The following is a 16,323-nucleotide window of genomic DNA, read 5'->3' on the forward strand; positions in this document are numbered from 1 at the left end:
AGTAGGTACTATGTTTGCACTTGCCAACAACATCACAGCTTTGGGCATAGGATGGAGGCTACTTCAGAACAGCTGGCAGTCCATTGTAAGCTTGGCACTTTAGTGTTGGCTATAAGAAATGAAAAGGTACACAACTTTGGGTTTTTTTGTAAACACTCAAGATGATTTGATGCCTAGTACTTTTTGAATAATAGGTCTGAAACATGTAATTCCCAACAAGTCCTTGTAAAGACTGGCTTCACAAGTGAAATTGTCAGGCTTTATTATGGTTGTAGAATTCAAGTGAACAATGATTTCCATCACCCACATTAGAGATGTCTACTGCTCTCTTCTGCAGCAATTTCGGCCCTCCTTTAGTCCCATGCCTAATGGCAAGACACCACAGGCATTATATTTTTCTTTTATGGGAAGAATTGGTCCTTTTATGATTCTAATTGAGGTTAGCATTTTTAAGTTGAATCAGGACCTCAGGCAGCTTCATCCACTGAATGGGTTTCATAATCTAATAGCTGGAGGCTCATATATGAAATTCCTTTAGGCTTATTTTCATATAGCCCTGTAACACCCAACCACTGACCTCTGAAGGTCACATCAAAAGAAGCCTGGATCACTAAGGGTTGGTTGAAAAATTACTTTGAATAATTAGGCTTATTTCAGAAGCACTTCTGGGACCAACCTTCCTATTTAGATGACCATGAGCATAAGTTGCTTATAGTGTTATATTACCAGGAATCTCTGAACTTGGTTTGCGTTCCACTGAATTTTTAACAATAGAGAATAACGTAAGTATTCAGTTCATTTTGATAATGGTTTAGATATTACATGGGCCACAAATCATATTTATGATGCTAGTCTTTTGCTACATGCAGGATGTCAACAACAATCTCTCTCAGCTTGGCCTGGACTGTGGCTAGCAAGAGCATGACTTGCTCAGTGGTCCTTCCCCCCCAAGGTGGAGAATTGTAACCCTAGATAAAGATATCCCATACCATTTAGTTCCAAGTGACAACTCAAATCATATATATTTCCAGACATTTGCTGAGTAAAGTATTTCCAGGACTAAAATTGATAATTTTAGATGATCTCCGTTGGTTCAAGTAACATGTACAAGAATGAAGGGAGATTTATCTGATGATTTAAAGCAGTGTTTCTCAACCTTGACAATTTTAAGGCATGTGGACTTCAACTCCCAGAATTCCTCAGCCAGCAATGCTGGCTGTGGAATTCTGGGAGTTGAAGTCCACATGCCTTAAAATTGTCAAGGTTGAGAAACACTGATTTAAAGGCATTGGTATAGAAGCCTGGTTGACACAAAAAGAAAGCCAGAGTTAGATTTTTAAAAAATGGGATCTTTTGATTTATGATAGAGGATCCTAAAATCTCAACTAATGGGCTAAAGGGAGATTTTTAGATGAAGGGAAATATGATTATTGGATTTAAATATTGTTATTAAAAATGATAAAAAAATAAGGGATTAATTGGCTTAATATTTAGGATTTAGATTTATAAGGGAAATGAAAACTAACTATTAGGAATTAGTTTCGAACTATTGTATAGCTCAGATAATATAGATGATGGACTTGAGACAATAAAGGATACTCTGTTAGTAAGTGATGCATTAGGATGAGAAATAGAAAATGTTTAGTAAGTAATATGTGTATTCTAGATATGATAACTTTTTTGTAGTGAAATAAAGGAAATTTGGATTATCCAAAACTTAAATACTATGGATATTAAAAGTTAAATTGGAATATTGTAATTAAAAACTAAAAATAAGGTAAAACTTAAAAACAGGACACGGATATATATAAGCAAAAATATATTGATAAATGTTTTAACTAAATTTGTCATAATTAGAAATTTACTAGCCTAAATATGATATAGCAAATGTCAAGGGAAATAGAGAAGGAATTTTTGATGATGTAATTTTTGATGATGATATGTATTAAAGATTTTGTTATTGAACTACTGATTACCCAGTCACCACTCTGCTTTCCAAATACTTAAATGTAAAACTGGAAAACCAATAAAATTTGTTAAAAAAAAAAGTAATTCCAGGACTAAATCATTAGGATCTCAAATTGGTTTGAAAGAAAAAAAATGTACTGAATTTTTAAACTTCTTTTCCTCTGTATATTTTAATTTATTTCTTTGTATATGTGTGCTACAGTGGAGAAAAAAGCAGTACCGTATTTTCTGGCGTATAAGACGACTTTCTAAACCATGCAAATCTTCTCCAAAGTCCAGGGTCATCTTATACGCCGAGTCGTCTTATACCCCGGAAAATACGGTATATAGAGAATATAAAAATCATATATGGCACATATATACACAAACATATTTTTTTTATAAAATAAGGAAACATCAATGGAACCCACATATGAAGAGTCTCTATTTTTTAAAAAATGACATTTTGCCAACAAACGAGTTCTCCAGCATGATTGGATGGAGAACCCACGGATGGGTTGTCTTAATCTATCTGCTCCAATTAGACTAAGTCTGAAATTTAGTACCGCCCCCTTTGTGCCAACTGCACCCCAGTTTTAGACTTAGTCTCTTTGCTCTAAGACGCGTTTTTTCTTCGCTCCTGGAGCAGAAGACTGTGTATTTCCCCTTTTTCTTATTCTGTTAGCCTAGCTCTAACTACTCATTTTTCATTATTTAATTAATTTCATAATATAAAGAAGATTTCCAGCGATTGGAATCATCCTCACCTGACATTTTGCCAACAAACGAGTTCACACACCTCTGACTTTAGGAGTAAAGGTAAAAAAAAAAAAACTGTATAGCCTAAAGCCCCTTCAAATCAAAACAGATTCATATCAATTTTGTCTTCCAAAATTGCAGCATATTAAGGTTAAACTAGTTTTCTAAACAGAGGTAAATCCCATAGTTTGGGGCTTGATAAAGTAGTGAACAGTCTTGTCATTTCCAGGAGCTGATCAAGAGAAAAGGGCTTTTCCCAAATATTCCCTCATCCAAGATAGAGGACCTACAGGAATGGAGTCATTCTGGAACCTCCTGCTATTTTAGGAGATGTCCTTTCATAAAATGAGAAGAAATAAATCACTTAACAAAACATGTAAAAACCAAACAAGCTGCCTTCAGTCATGCAAAACCAAGTTAATAACAAACAACTCTGACTCAAGAGTTTAATATCCTCTCTCTCACACACACTCTCTCTCACACACACATTCTCTCCCCCCCCTCTCTTGTTTCATAAATACTTTCTCAGCCATGGCTCTAGGGGAATTACAGATAGTCTCTACACTTATAATAAGTGGCAAGATGATCCCCAGGCAAGTTGCTTAAAAGATGGATCATAGCAAAATCCTAACTATGTAGTGGCAAGATTCAACTACTTCATCCAGAGATACTGCACATTCACCATTCATACACATTCATAAGTGGACTTCCTGTAAGAGTAGTATTGTAACAAAACACCAGCAAAAGTAGTCAGCCACATTGCAGTTTACAGAGTTCAAAATATTCTAGGCCATTATTCTCCAATCTAGCATCCCACAAGGTGAAATGGGACAACTCGCTGCAGCCAATTTGCTGTGACCAACTCACCATGGGACCAACTCACCATGGGACAACTCGCCACAGGACAATTTAACAATTCAATTTAATTATTTAAAATAAATTTTAAAAATATGTTAATTTTTATTATTCACATTTCATTTTGTCCCTCCTTTTGTGTCCTTTCTTGAAACAATTCTGTTCTACCATTTCCTTGATATTAGTTTAACTCTTGTCCCGCAGCAAGTTGTCCCATGGTGAGTTGACTACAGTGAGTTGGCTGTGGCGAGTTGGTTCTGGTGAGTTGACCATGGTGAGTTGACCGTGGCAAATTGTCATAGACCACCCACAGGTTTGGGATAGCAATCCTCCATGAAGTTGAAATTCTATAACATTTTCAAGATGCTAGATTGGAAATACTATTTTAGGATTAGATCACAAGTGGAATTCATAACTGAAAGGGTCCAATAAAGGGCTGCACAATTTTTATGTGAAGGGCAGCATTATAAGAACTTGGCAGTGCACTGATGAAAACAAAAAATCAAAACCCCCTGAAGGAATTTTATATCTCAGCCACCAACTTATTTGGGCAGGTTTAAGTAAATCTTTCTCTTTTACAATGCGATTGTTCATAAATAAGAACCATTAGAACGAATGGGACTTGGTCTTTAAAAAAAAAAGGATGGGTGGAGGATTGCAGTGTTCATCTTGGTTGCTTAACTTTCAGTGTAGGAAGATGACTTATCTGTCTTTAGGTTTATTAGAATAATTGTATTTAGCAGAAAAGAAGGAACTCTAAGAATACTGTAGGTTTTTAGTAGTTGGCATATACAGTAAATCCTTCAGAAATTGAAAATTAGTCAAAAAATAATGCATTAATTACCCTTCATTGACCAATAATTAAATATTTTTACTTGCCAATTCTTACTTTTTATTAGGAAATAACTAAACTTTATTTTAAATGGTAATGAATGTCGTATGTTGAGGAAGACTTGGTAATGATTTGTATTTCATTTTAATATATTATAAAATATAGTTAATAAAAACAGTTGGTATTTATTGACAAGCTGAGAGGTCCTGCCTCCAACTCTAAATTGTGGGTGCCACAGGGTTTGGTACTTTCTCTGCTACACCTACATCAAGCTACTAATGTCATTTGTAGCCATGTTATATAGTGACATAAACAGTGCTGCCAATATCCTGTCATGGTATCTGAAAGCTGTAGGGTTTTGGATGGTGAACAACAGGCTTCAGTTCAATTCTGGCAAGACTGAGTGGCTTTGGGTTTTGGGGTCATCTTAATTTACAGATTTATCTTCCTTGGTTCTGGATGGGATTTCACTTTCCCAGACAGATTCAGTAGACAATCTGAGGGTCCCTCTGGACTCTGCTCAAAGAGCAGGTGGCAGTCTTCTAGGAGGGCCTTTGCACAACTTTGAATGTACATAAGTCATGCCCATTCCTGAAGCGTGTGAAGCTTCATTTGTGCATGCATGGGAGCTAGGTTGCGTACGCAAAACCATCCTTACCCCCTCCCCTGCTATGCTGCCATTGCTGCTGCCGGTCCATAGAGCCAGAAAGGTTGGGGACCACTGCTTTAATGCACTCTACTACATAGGACTGTCCTTGAAGATATTTCTAAGCTTCAATAGCTGCTAAATGCAGTGGTGTGTACAGTTAGATCAGTGGTTCTCAACCTGTGGGTCAGGACCCCATTTGGGGTTGAATGACCATTTCACGGGGGTCGCCAAACAAGGCTGTCCACCATTTTTTCCCCTTTTCTTTGGCCACGCCCCTGGCACCCGGTGATGTATAAGTGGTTGGGGGTCACCACAACATGGGGAACTGTATTATGGGGTCACGGCATTAGAAAGGTTGAGAACCACTGAGTTAGATGAATACCTAGCTATGCATGCTTTACACTTCTGCTCTGCAAGAACTGCCTTGGTTACCAACTTGCTTCCAGATCCTATTCAAGGTGCTGCTGGTAATGTATGAAGACCTACATGACATGGGCCCAGGTTATCTGAGGGACTGCCTCTCTCCAGTGACATCTACTGTTCTATCAGGTTCAGCAGCTTGTTGCAGGTTCCACCCAGTAGATAGTATTGTCTAACGAACCAGGAGCAAGGCTTTTTCTGCTGCTTCACCAGCTCTATGGAATATCATTCACCCCCAAGGTCAGACTGGCCCCTACCCTGATGGCCTTCTGGAAGGTCCTGAAGACCACGCTTTGCCATCTGATTTGAGGAACACAGAATGGTGTGAAGCAGATAGAATGAATGTGCTCTCCTGGTGACTGAAGTGTATGGTTTTTGTTTTTGTTTTAATGTTTATATTGTACAGTTGCTTTATTTTTTGTTTTTTTATATTGTAAGCCACCCGGTATCACCAGTATAAAATGTTATATATGGCTTTAATGATCAAAAGACTGCTCCTCTCAACCATAAACAATATTTTATCCAAGTATGCAAAAAACAGGGTCTCATCTGGATTTTTTTTTTTTTTAAAAAAAGGAGTAATCAGAGGATTACTGAGACAACTGCTGATAAAGTAATGCAGACAGGTGACATTTCAATTATGTAATGACCAGTTCTGATTTTTAATTTCTGAGCAATTTGTTTAAATAACACTGTGGCACAACGAAGGCTTCAAAATGCATTCAGAAAGTGCTACTTAAATACACATAGAGAAAATAATAGTTATTAGGTTGCCCAATATTATAGTCAGCCAACACTTTTTAAACAGTGGTAGAATCCAAAGAAGCAAGCTTAAATGTGTGCTTTGAAAGAAACTTTGAAAGAAAACAACTAGGCACCATTGCTATATATTTGAAAAGTAGAAATCTAAACCAAATTTGGAAACATAATTTTACTGTATTGGAGATAAAACAGTAACTTCTCAAAGTTGTAAGCAATCCTTTTAAAGCAATCATACTATCTAATTATGTCTAACAATGTGCCATTATTGGTTAATATTGAAAAGTAATGATGATTCTGACATATGGTATTTTTATTAAAACCCACTGGATTGGATTCAAACCCCTGCTTGGCAAAAGCAAAATCCACCCTTAAAAGAACTTAACAGAATAGAGAATAATAGAATTGGAAGGGACCTTGAGATCTTCTCCTGTTCAAGCAGGAGATCCTATGCCATTTCAGTCAAGCGGCTGTCCAGCCTCTTCATAAAAGTCTCTAATGATGAAGAACCCACATCTTCTGAAGCCAAGCTTTTCCACTGGTTAATTGCTCTTATTTTAGGAAGTTTCTCTTTAATTCTAAGTTGCGTCTCTCCTTGATTAGTTTCCATCCATTGTTTCTTGTCCTGCCTTCTGATTCTTTGGAAAATAGGTTGACCCCCTACTTCTTTGTGGCAGCCCCTCAAATATTGGAATACTGCCATCATGTCACACCTAGTTCTTCTTTTCTCAAGACTAGCCATATGCAATTCCTCCAATTATTCTTCATATGCTTTAGTTTCCAGGCCCTTAATCATCTTAGTTGCTCTTCTCTGCACTCTTTCCAAAGTCTCAACATCTTTTTTATAATATGGTGACCAAAACTGGATGCAGTATTCCAGATGTAATCTTACTAAGATTTTATATACCAGTTCTAATACTTCACATGATCTTGACTCTATCTCTCTATTTATTTAACTAAGCATTGCATTAGCTTTTTTTTAGGTGCTAGTTCATATTTACTTGATTGTGCACTAGGACTCCAAGATCCCTCTCATAGTTACTGCTTTTGAGGCAGGTTTCACTTAATCTGTACTTGTACATTTGGTTTTCTCTGCCTAAGTATAAAAACCTTACTTTTTTCTACATTAAATTTCATTTTGTTGGATAGAGGTCAGTGTTCAAGTCTGTCAAGATCCATTTGGATCCTAAGCCTTTCATCTGGACTGTTGGCTATTCCTGCCAGCTTAGTGTCAACAGGGAGTGATGCTATCTATCTCATATTGTTTTTAGCTTATCAAGAAATAGGTTGTGTTCTACTTTATCGAATGCCTTACTGCAATCCAAATATACTATGTCCACAGCATTTTGCTGGTCCACTAATTTAGTCACTTTGTCAAAGAATGAAATAAGATTTATTTGGCATGATCTGTTTTTGATAAACTCATGTTGACTTCTGGTTAAAACTTTGCTTGCTTCTAAGTGTTCACAGATTTGTTGCTTGATATCTTTTCCAGGATCTTCCCTAATATTGATGTCAGGCTGATTGATCTGTAGTTTCCTGGATCTGTTTTTTCTCTTTTTTTGAAGATGGGAACCACATCAGCTCTTTTCCAGTCCTCAGGTAGTTCCCCAGTACTCCAGGATCTTTGAAAATTCAATTGTTCTGAAATAACATCTGCCAGTTCCTTCAGAACTTTGGGATGCAATCTGTCGAGTCCTGTTGATGTGAACTCATCTAGATCAGATAATTTGTTGATTTGTTATCTTGCAGAGGTTTCATTTACCCAAAGGAGGTAACATCATCAGTGCTAATTTGGGTAATAAAACATCTGCAAGAAAACAACCAAGCTCAGGAACCCCCTAAACCCTTAAAATCCATCCTGTTTGACTGTGGACATTTGTGTTACCAATTACGTGCCTGCTCTAGATCCACAACCCTCTTACAAAGTTTCACAATATCATGAAGTTACTAAGAATATCAGCAACTTCAGTTGTCAGCCAGAAGTTTGGATCTAAGCCATAGCTGTCACATTCCTTAAATAGAAAGAAGAAAAAGTAATAAAAATGTAAAATTTAAAGCACTAAGAAATTTTGTTAGCACAAATATCATTTGTGGGTAGTCTCCATTTATCTCTCAATGTTTTTAATTTTGGTATGTTACATTGGTATCAGTTGCATAAAGCCACAATTATCCTGTCAAAACATGTTGAAACAGCACATTCAGCATTTTCATAGATACTTTACATATTTGTTAGCATTCTATAGGCTACAATATCAAATTGAGTCAGGTAAGCCAAAAACTCTAATTTTTATAACCTGATATAGTTAAGTTTAACTGTTCTGACAGAAGGAAAGTTACTGAAGGCAATCACTCCCATTTTTTCCTTCCTGGAGTAGCAAATTTACCAGTCTGAAGTACAACTGTTTATATTAAATATCAATAAACCACAACATACAAATGTCCTTATTGCTGAAAAATATTTGGGAACAGTCTCAAAGATGGTGTGTTATTATTTATCAATGATACACTTTTTAATAAAATATGCAGATGAAGTTATTTATAACTTCTTTAATAAATCTGATCTTAAGTGAATATTTGCAAAGCAAAACTGAAGTGATCCAAATAAAGTAAGATAAAAACAGCCTCCCCAAAGAATTGACAATTTGCTTCCTATATTTTTTCCAATTTTATAGTAGCAATTAAAATTAATAATTATGGATATTCATATGGATTTTTCCATAAAATAAAATATTAGCCTTCATTATCTAAAATTAAGAGTTCTATTTTCTCTGTTCAATTAATTTTTTATTTAAGGAAACTGATGCTTAAATTTATAAGAGGAAGAGTATCAACCAACCATTATGATTAAATATAATTATCATCTTCTCTAGACTATAGTAATGTCTTATTATTTTCAATTACAGCAAAATAGGTTACATAACTTAGTGCTCCTTGCTATGTTTAACTCATATTTCCACAACTTGTGATCCACTAACAATTAAGTTGGAAGACTCACTAGATCATTTGAAATTTCATCTGAGCAAGTGAAAAAAAAAAGCAAAAATAAGATGTATATAAGCACGGAGAAACGAAAGAACATTATGAAGAACATCAAGTAATAACTCTTTCATCAGATGACCCAGATCCAAATAAATAATTCTTCATTTACTGGAAGATTAATTAACAGATTACATATTTCCTGGCAGATCATAAACTGTGCAGACCTGATATCTTACACAAGTATCAATCACAGATTAAGCCACACATCCTCTGGAGAACTAAATAAATTTGTTAATCTGATTACAGCTGGGCAATATATATCCTGCCCATGGCATATTCCATTTTGTTGTTAAAGACAGTATTTTATGGCTTTGTAAATACATGGTACAAAATCTTATGACATCTTAAAGACTAATGCATTTATTTTGGGGTTGGGTTTCTATGGACTAGTTCTCTCCAATTCACCAAATCCAGTCAGCCCACATACTGTATATAACATGTTAGTTTTTCAATACTACAATCTCTTTGATGATTAATTTTATTTTAAGCAAGATGGCCAACGCTGGTTTTCCAGCTCTTGCAAATAGCATGAATCTTCAATATAACTGTGGAGTCCTTGGGATTCTCTGAGTTTGGCTGAGATGCACCAAGCACTCCACACTTCAACCCTGACCTACGTGTATTCTGTTCTATTGGAACTTCAATACAAAAATGCAAATCTTAGCAATAAAAAGTATTTGAGTTAAAAAGTACACTCCAGAATCTTGTAATTTGAATACAGTGGCAATACAAACTCTTTTGTGCTACACTGCATTAAATTATTAAAAATAAAATCTACAGCTGTAGCTGTATCACACCATAGGACCATCCAAGGAGATTTTTATAAAACCTGTAACTCCAGCCTACCTTCAACTGGCAGAAGTGATTAAACACCCAACTTTCTGAGTACCCATCTTTCTTGCCAGCAGATAAAGAATCTCAGATCCTGTACTATAATAATAATAATAATAATAATAATAATAACAACAACAACAACAACTCATGTCAATCATCAGCGCCAGCCAATTTGAATGTTCAGTTGGCTGAGGTTCATGTTTAATGAATAAAAGATAACAACAACAAAACAACAACAACAACAATAATAATAATAATAATAATGGAAGGGACCTTGGAGTCTTCTAGTCCAACCCCCTGCTCAGGCAGGAAACCCTATACCATTTCAGACAAATGGTTGTCCAGGTTCTTCTTAAAAACTTCCAGTTTTTAAGTTTTTAAACTTCCATTTATTAGCCTAATGCAAACACTCAACTATCAGTTAACAGATAAATGACCTATAGCAGCGGTGGCGAACCTATGGCACGTGTGCCAGAGGCGGCACTTGGAGCCCTCTCTGTGGGCACATGCACTGTTGCCCCAGCCCCGCCTCCCCCTGCAACCCTGTCACTAGCAGTCTGCCTGGAGGAGAGTCTCCCTCAGGCGCGGCCCACGCGGAACAGCACAGCGAAGCACATGGCATCCAGGCAGCAGGGGCAAGACTCCGCCCTCACGCCCCATCATGTGCAGATGACGCTGCGGGTGGAGGGCAGAGGGAATGGCCACCATGGCACTGCACAGCTGCCTGGGCGATCTGTGATGAGTGGCCCTGTGGGTGGGCACAGTGGGGGTGGGCCGGGGGGGGGCAGGCCATTTTTTGGGCACTCGGTCTCTAAAAGGTTCATCATCACTGCCCTATAGCTCTAGTTGCAAATTGGCTTATCATTCTAATGGATGTGACCCAAAGAACAGTGCAGTGTAGTAGTACTCCTCTATTACTTTAGTACTCTTCTAGGGTACTGGATTATTAGTGTCTGTGCAATTTGTATTTCATTTGTGTATAGAATATAGAATTCACCCTAAAGAATTCTACATGCTATAAAAATAGCACAGGGTGGTTTTGTCTGTTGAAAAACTATTTTTTGCTATACACATTCTTATTGTTTGCTTTCTATAGATGTGTCCTCCTTCCATGATTCCCTATAAAAATAGAATGAAATGCTGGAATCTGCACCCAACATTTAGTAGGTCCTAGGATGGGGAATATTGGTGTAAATGGTTCATTGGCAATAGCTTGCAGCTGTATATAATGCACTCTAAATAAAGCAAACTCACAAGGTGGCTTTGAATTAATGTATTTTCAATACATTTGGCTTGAGATTCAGTAAGGCACAATAAATGTATACAGTGTATTGATGACAGTGTATTCGGACTTGAACTTTTAACATATTTCAGTTGGCAAAATATACAAAGAGAAATGCTATTGAAAGGAAATACTTGTGAAGCATTGCCCAGATTTACATTCAGATACTGCTACACTTTCTTTGTTTCTTCACATTTTTCTTCTGCTGGGATTTATCCTCTAGTACAGCGGTTCTCAACCTGTGGGTCGCGACCCCTTTGGGTGTCGAACAACCCTTTCACAGGGGTCGCCTAAAACCATCGGAAAACACATATTTCCGATGGTCTTAGGAACCGAGACACCCCTCCTCTATCCGTCTCTGCATGGCTTTGAGCTGGGGGCCGTTGCAGCATCGGATTCATTTCCGTTGAGCATCTCCTAAGGGAGGCTGCGCTGCTTAGTGGCCCTTTCTGCGGAGGAGGATGAACTAAGCTCTGCTGGCGCTGTTGCCATCTTGGCTCTCTCTCTTGCTCTCTCTCCCTCTCCCCGCCTGGGCGCTTCTCCAATCAGGCTGGGCAGAGCCAGCGGAGCAGCCTTCCTGTCCCCCCTCCCCAGCCAGCTGGAGGCGGGCAGGCCAGCGACCTTCGGAAGTGAGACGAGGACAGGCGAGGTGCGCTGAGCCCTGGGCCCGGCGGGTGAGTGGGTGGTGTCGGTGCGCTTGGAGAGCCCTTAGGGTTGGGGGTCACCACAACATGAGGAACTGTATTAAAGGGTCACAGCATTAGGAAGGTTGAGAACCACTGCTCTAGTAGTATTCGTTCAACCAGTAGAAGTGAACTACTGTTGACACCAGTGCTTTGCGTCTGATAGCATTTTACTGCCTATATTACAACTATTAAAATTTAGAAAATTGAAATTGCCAGATATAAAATAGCTTGTGGTACTGAGATTATTTCCCAGTTAAAGGTAAAATATTATTTGTAAAACATTGCCGTGAAGGAAATAACTCTTTTCTTGTAATAGCCAAGTTGGAAGGCACTAATTTAAGCATAATTGCACACAGAGTTAAGGATTTACATACTGTATACACATGTCTTAAGCAGTGGTGAGATTCAAATATGTGAACAACTGGTTCTCTGTGTGGATGCCACTTCTGGAAGTCCATTCTGGGCCTGGGCAATAAAAAAATAGCTACCGGTTCTGCTGAAGTGGTGCGAACCAGCTGAATCCCACCACTGGTCTTAAGGCAGATGCCCCCAACATTGTGGGCACCAGGGACTGGTTCCATGGAGGGAGGATTTTCCACACACCAGAGAGGATGTGGTTTCGCATGCTGCCTGCATCCCACAGATGGGGCTTCACTTGTTTGTGTAGTCCAGTTTCTGGCATGCCACAGTCCGGTGCCAATCCATGGACCGGACGTTGGGGAATCCTGTCTTAAGGTACCATGATCTTGCTTTTTCCCTACTTGTTTTTAATGTGCAAAACTAGAAAACTACATTTCCACCACTTGAGAAAGAGATGTCCAGCACCAGGGGTTTCAATGTGTCAAGGGTAGCACAGTTGTGAATAAAAATATGTACCTGATTGTGTTATTTCTTTAGAACAGAACTGTTCCATGTTTGATCTCTAAATGAAATACAGCTCACTGGCTATCAATGCGTGGTAGAGAGAGGGGATCAAATACAGAGGACAAGTATTATATGAGTTTGGGTGGTAGTGTTCGGTGTTAAAACACCACAATTTATTCTGCTTCTCCTTTAAAGAGAGCTTCTGGAATACAGCAGATTTGGCTTTAAGGATTCTCACTCAGGAAGCTGATTCTGGTGAAAGGTTGTACTGATGCAAAAGCAGAAATTAATTGCATAACTATATGCATACATTTCTCTGCCTCTGCATAACAAAGCCACACTATATAAAGGACATAAGTACAAAACAGCACATGAATGATTTAACAGCAGCATGTTCAGGAATCTTACAGTGGAATGTTTCTCTGCTCTAGCATTATTAGAACAAATGAGGAAGTTGCGAATTCTTGAGCAAATTTATCCTTCGTAGAACAAGGCTTCAAATTTTGTGTGGCAAGCTTCTTTTTGCTAAATCCACAAAATTAGGCACTTTAAGAAATACAATTATTAAAAAAATCTGAACAATATTGTATGTAAATATAAGGAGCAAGGACTATTTTTAAAAAAATCTATTTTTCTTCAGTGTGACAATTAATATTCCAGTGCAAAAACAGTTTGAATGAACAGGAAGATTTGTCTGTATTTTGATAGGGTTACATTCTGTTAAAGGACAAGAAAAGAGCACCTGCCCCCTCCCAATGGTTTCATAAGATCATAGAGCAGTCTCAAAAATTATTAGTCCTTGAGATTCAGATATTGATGGATTGGTGACTGCTTGATCACTTGGAGTAACTTCTGGATAATTCTTCTTAAAATAAACCTAAGAAGGAAAATATCGTATGTTAGATTTACGGTAGCTTATTCTGAAGCCTGTCACTTAAGGATATATATCAAAGGTAAATACATATTTTAAATCCTTTTATTTCTTTTTTTAAAAAATAATAAACCTGCCTTCATTTTCAGCAAAGCATACATATTTCAACATATATGGTAGTTATCCTACTAAAAGTGTTAATAATTCTGATCAACAGATAACTATCATTTGACATTAAACTGATAAATAAAATCCTTTTACTGGCTCAGAAATGGAGATAAAAACAGGGTAACAAAGCTGCTTCAAAATCTAGTGTCTGCGCAAGGGCTTTTCATTTTCACACATAAAAACAGGCACAATAGATTTGGATGTGAATATCAAGGTTGTAATCCCTGCATTTTACAAACTATGATTGACAAGCATTGAAAGTTCAGGATAGATGTATGAAATATCCCAGCATTTAATTTGCAATGTGGCAGAGTCACAGAGCTTTATAGAAATATGATCTGGGGAAAGGGTGCCACAATAATGAAAGGGAAAGGCAAAACAGGAACAATGGCTCTAGCAAGCAACTTCTCTAAAATGTAAGATGATACCAAATAATAGAATAGTTCTTTGCTGAGCTTTTGAGTTCTTGAATTCTACCAATTTCGTGCTGAACTGCCAGAGATACAGGTTTCCTGATAAATGTATAATCAGAACATAAAGGAAATGAAATCCTGTCAAGTTTCACTGTTCCACAATCATCAGTTTTTAGTAGTTGTATCATATCTCTGCTCCCTGACAGATGTGGGTAACAAAATGAAATAATGTCAAGACTTGTGTGCTCTTATCGGAAAATGTGTTTGGGTGAAAAGGGGCTTCAAAATGTATTTTTCCCAGAAAAGAGAATGTCAAAAAGTTTTATTTAAAACACATAAAATGCACTATCTTCCACATAGCCGACATACTGTATGTCATGAGTTAAGCCTAATATTTATGCTTTCTGGTAAACAGTGCAGTGTTTGTTTGTAATTTATATCACTGGGTGATGCTCCAGGCAAAGTTATAAATAAATTGTTCTTCTCATGTAAAGAGATGGGCGACGATCTAATAAAAATTTTACATGTATTTGACAGACATGTATGATATGCGGTTTCACTGTTCTTATTAGTCACCTTTCCACATCTTTATGATAAAGACTGCATTTAAATTCAATCTAGCTTGCCAACTTTTAGGGTTTTTTTTCAGGATCTTATACTTGATAGAATTACAGGGAAGGCAGAACTATTCTCATTGCTAGATTTCTATAATGCAATAAGATTTATTGCTGAAATGCCATTTCCAGAACCATTCTTTTAGGCAAAGGCCCTATTCTATAATAATTAGTAAGTCCAATTGCAAAACCTTCTTAAGAATCTCTAAATCCAGAACCTATTTTGATGTTCTGAGACCTTGAGAACTGGTATGTCCCTCAGAAATATTAACACTAGGTTTTTGTATTTCTCATATATTTGATTTATGAGAAAGAGATTCCTAACTCTTTAAAAGTTTACTGTAAATTGATGACGACAATAATTAATTGAATTTGAAGTTGTTTTTTTTTAAGAAGTTCTTATTGAATTTGAAATTTAAACCTTTTCTTTATAGAATCGTTTGGAATCTAAGTTGGTGGGAGTGGAAAATTTATTTCAAATATCCAGCACTTGGAACCAAACATCTCTTGTTCTACCCAGATGTTTGTATTTCAAATATTATTAATTTCACAGCGTGTCCAGAAAAATTATTATAGTTTATTTTATTTTTATTTTATACTTATATTTATATTTATTCTATTCTTCCTCTTGGAAGAGCCAAATTATTCCATTTTTAAATTATACTCAATTTGCTCTCTGTTTATTGGACTTTTTCTGGAATAGTGATCAAACTTCTAGTCTTATCAAATTGCTTGAAGGGAGTAAATGAATAACTCAGTACTCTTTACTCAGCTAGATTGATTAATACAATTAGAAAGAGATGAAGCAATTGATAAATGCTTCCCGGTTCCTTAATATGGTAACATCAGATTTTGGAGGAAAAAAAAAATCAGACCTTGTCTGGAACTTCTAGGTTAAGGAAAGTTCTACAATTGATGGTGATCTAATCCCCAGCTTCATTGGATGAAAGTAATATATGATTTCTTTACAATCTGAGTTTATGCTGGGTTTTTGGATTTGATTTGATTTTCCCTTCCTGACAATTCCAGAAGTGCATATTAGAGGAAGATTACTTAATTTTGTGGCCCTCATTGTCCCCATTTTTCCTATCTATGCAGCTCCAGGGAAAGGTCATAAAGAGTTTCTGGATTAGAATCAGATGGATCATCATTATGGTAATAGTAACAATGCTGAGGCTATTGCTTTTAGTTTCTTCATCAATTAGTACCAACGAGTCTATGGATATCTTAAACTGTTTTCTGAGCTGAAGTGATAGATTGGATATTGAGGCTTAGTTAAGATAAGATGGAGGTATGGTTGATTTATTTATTTATTCTATTCTGAATAA

At 36.9% G+C, this 16,323-nt stretch overlaps 1 protein-coding gene across 2 annotated transcripts in view; it reads right to left on the minus strand.

Moving 5' to 3' along the window:
- Positions 1 to 11,355: 11,355 nt before the first annotated feature.
- The window catches only part of ABCC4 (ATP binding cassette subfamily C member 4), a 182,880-nt gene continuing 177,912 nt past the window's right edge, over positions 11,356 to 16,323 (minus strand). For both annotated transcript variants that reach the window (XM_039337655.1, XM_039337654.1), the window contains one exon: positions 11,356 to 13,806. In XM_039337655.1, coding sequence (XP_039193589.1) covers positions 13,699 to 13,806 — 108 coding nt within the window. In that variant the 3' untranslated portion in view covers positions 11,356 to 13,698. The remainder of the gene's footprint in view (positions 13,807 to 16,323) is intronic.

This window comes from Crotalus tigris, unplaced genomic scaffold, assembly GCF_016545835.1.
Source record: "Crotalus tigris isolate CLP2741 ecotype Arizona unplaced genomic scaffold, ASM1654583v1 scf7180000017685.4511686, whole genome shotgun sequence".
Lineage (NCBI taxonomy): Eukaryota > Metazoa > Chordata > Lepidosauria > Squamata > Viperidae > Crotalus > Crotalus tigris.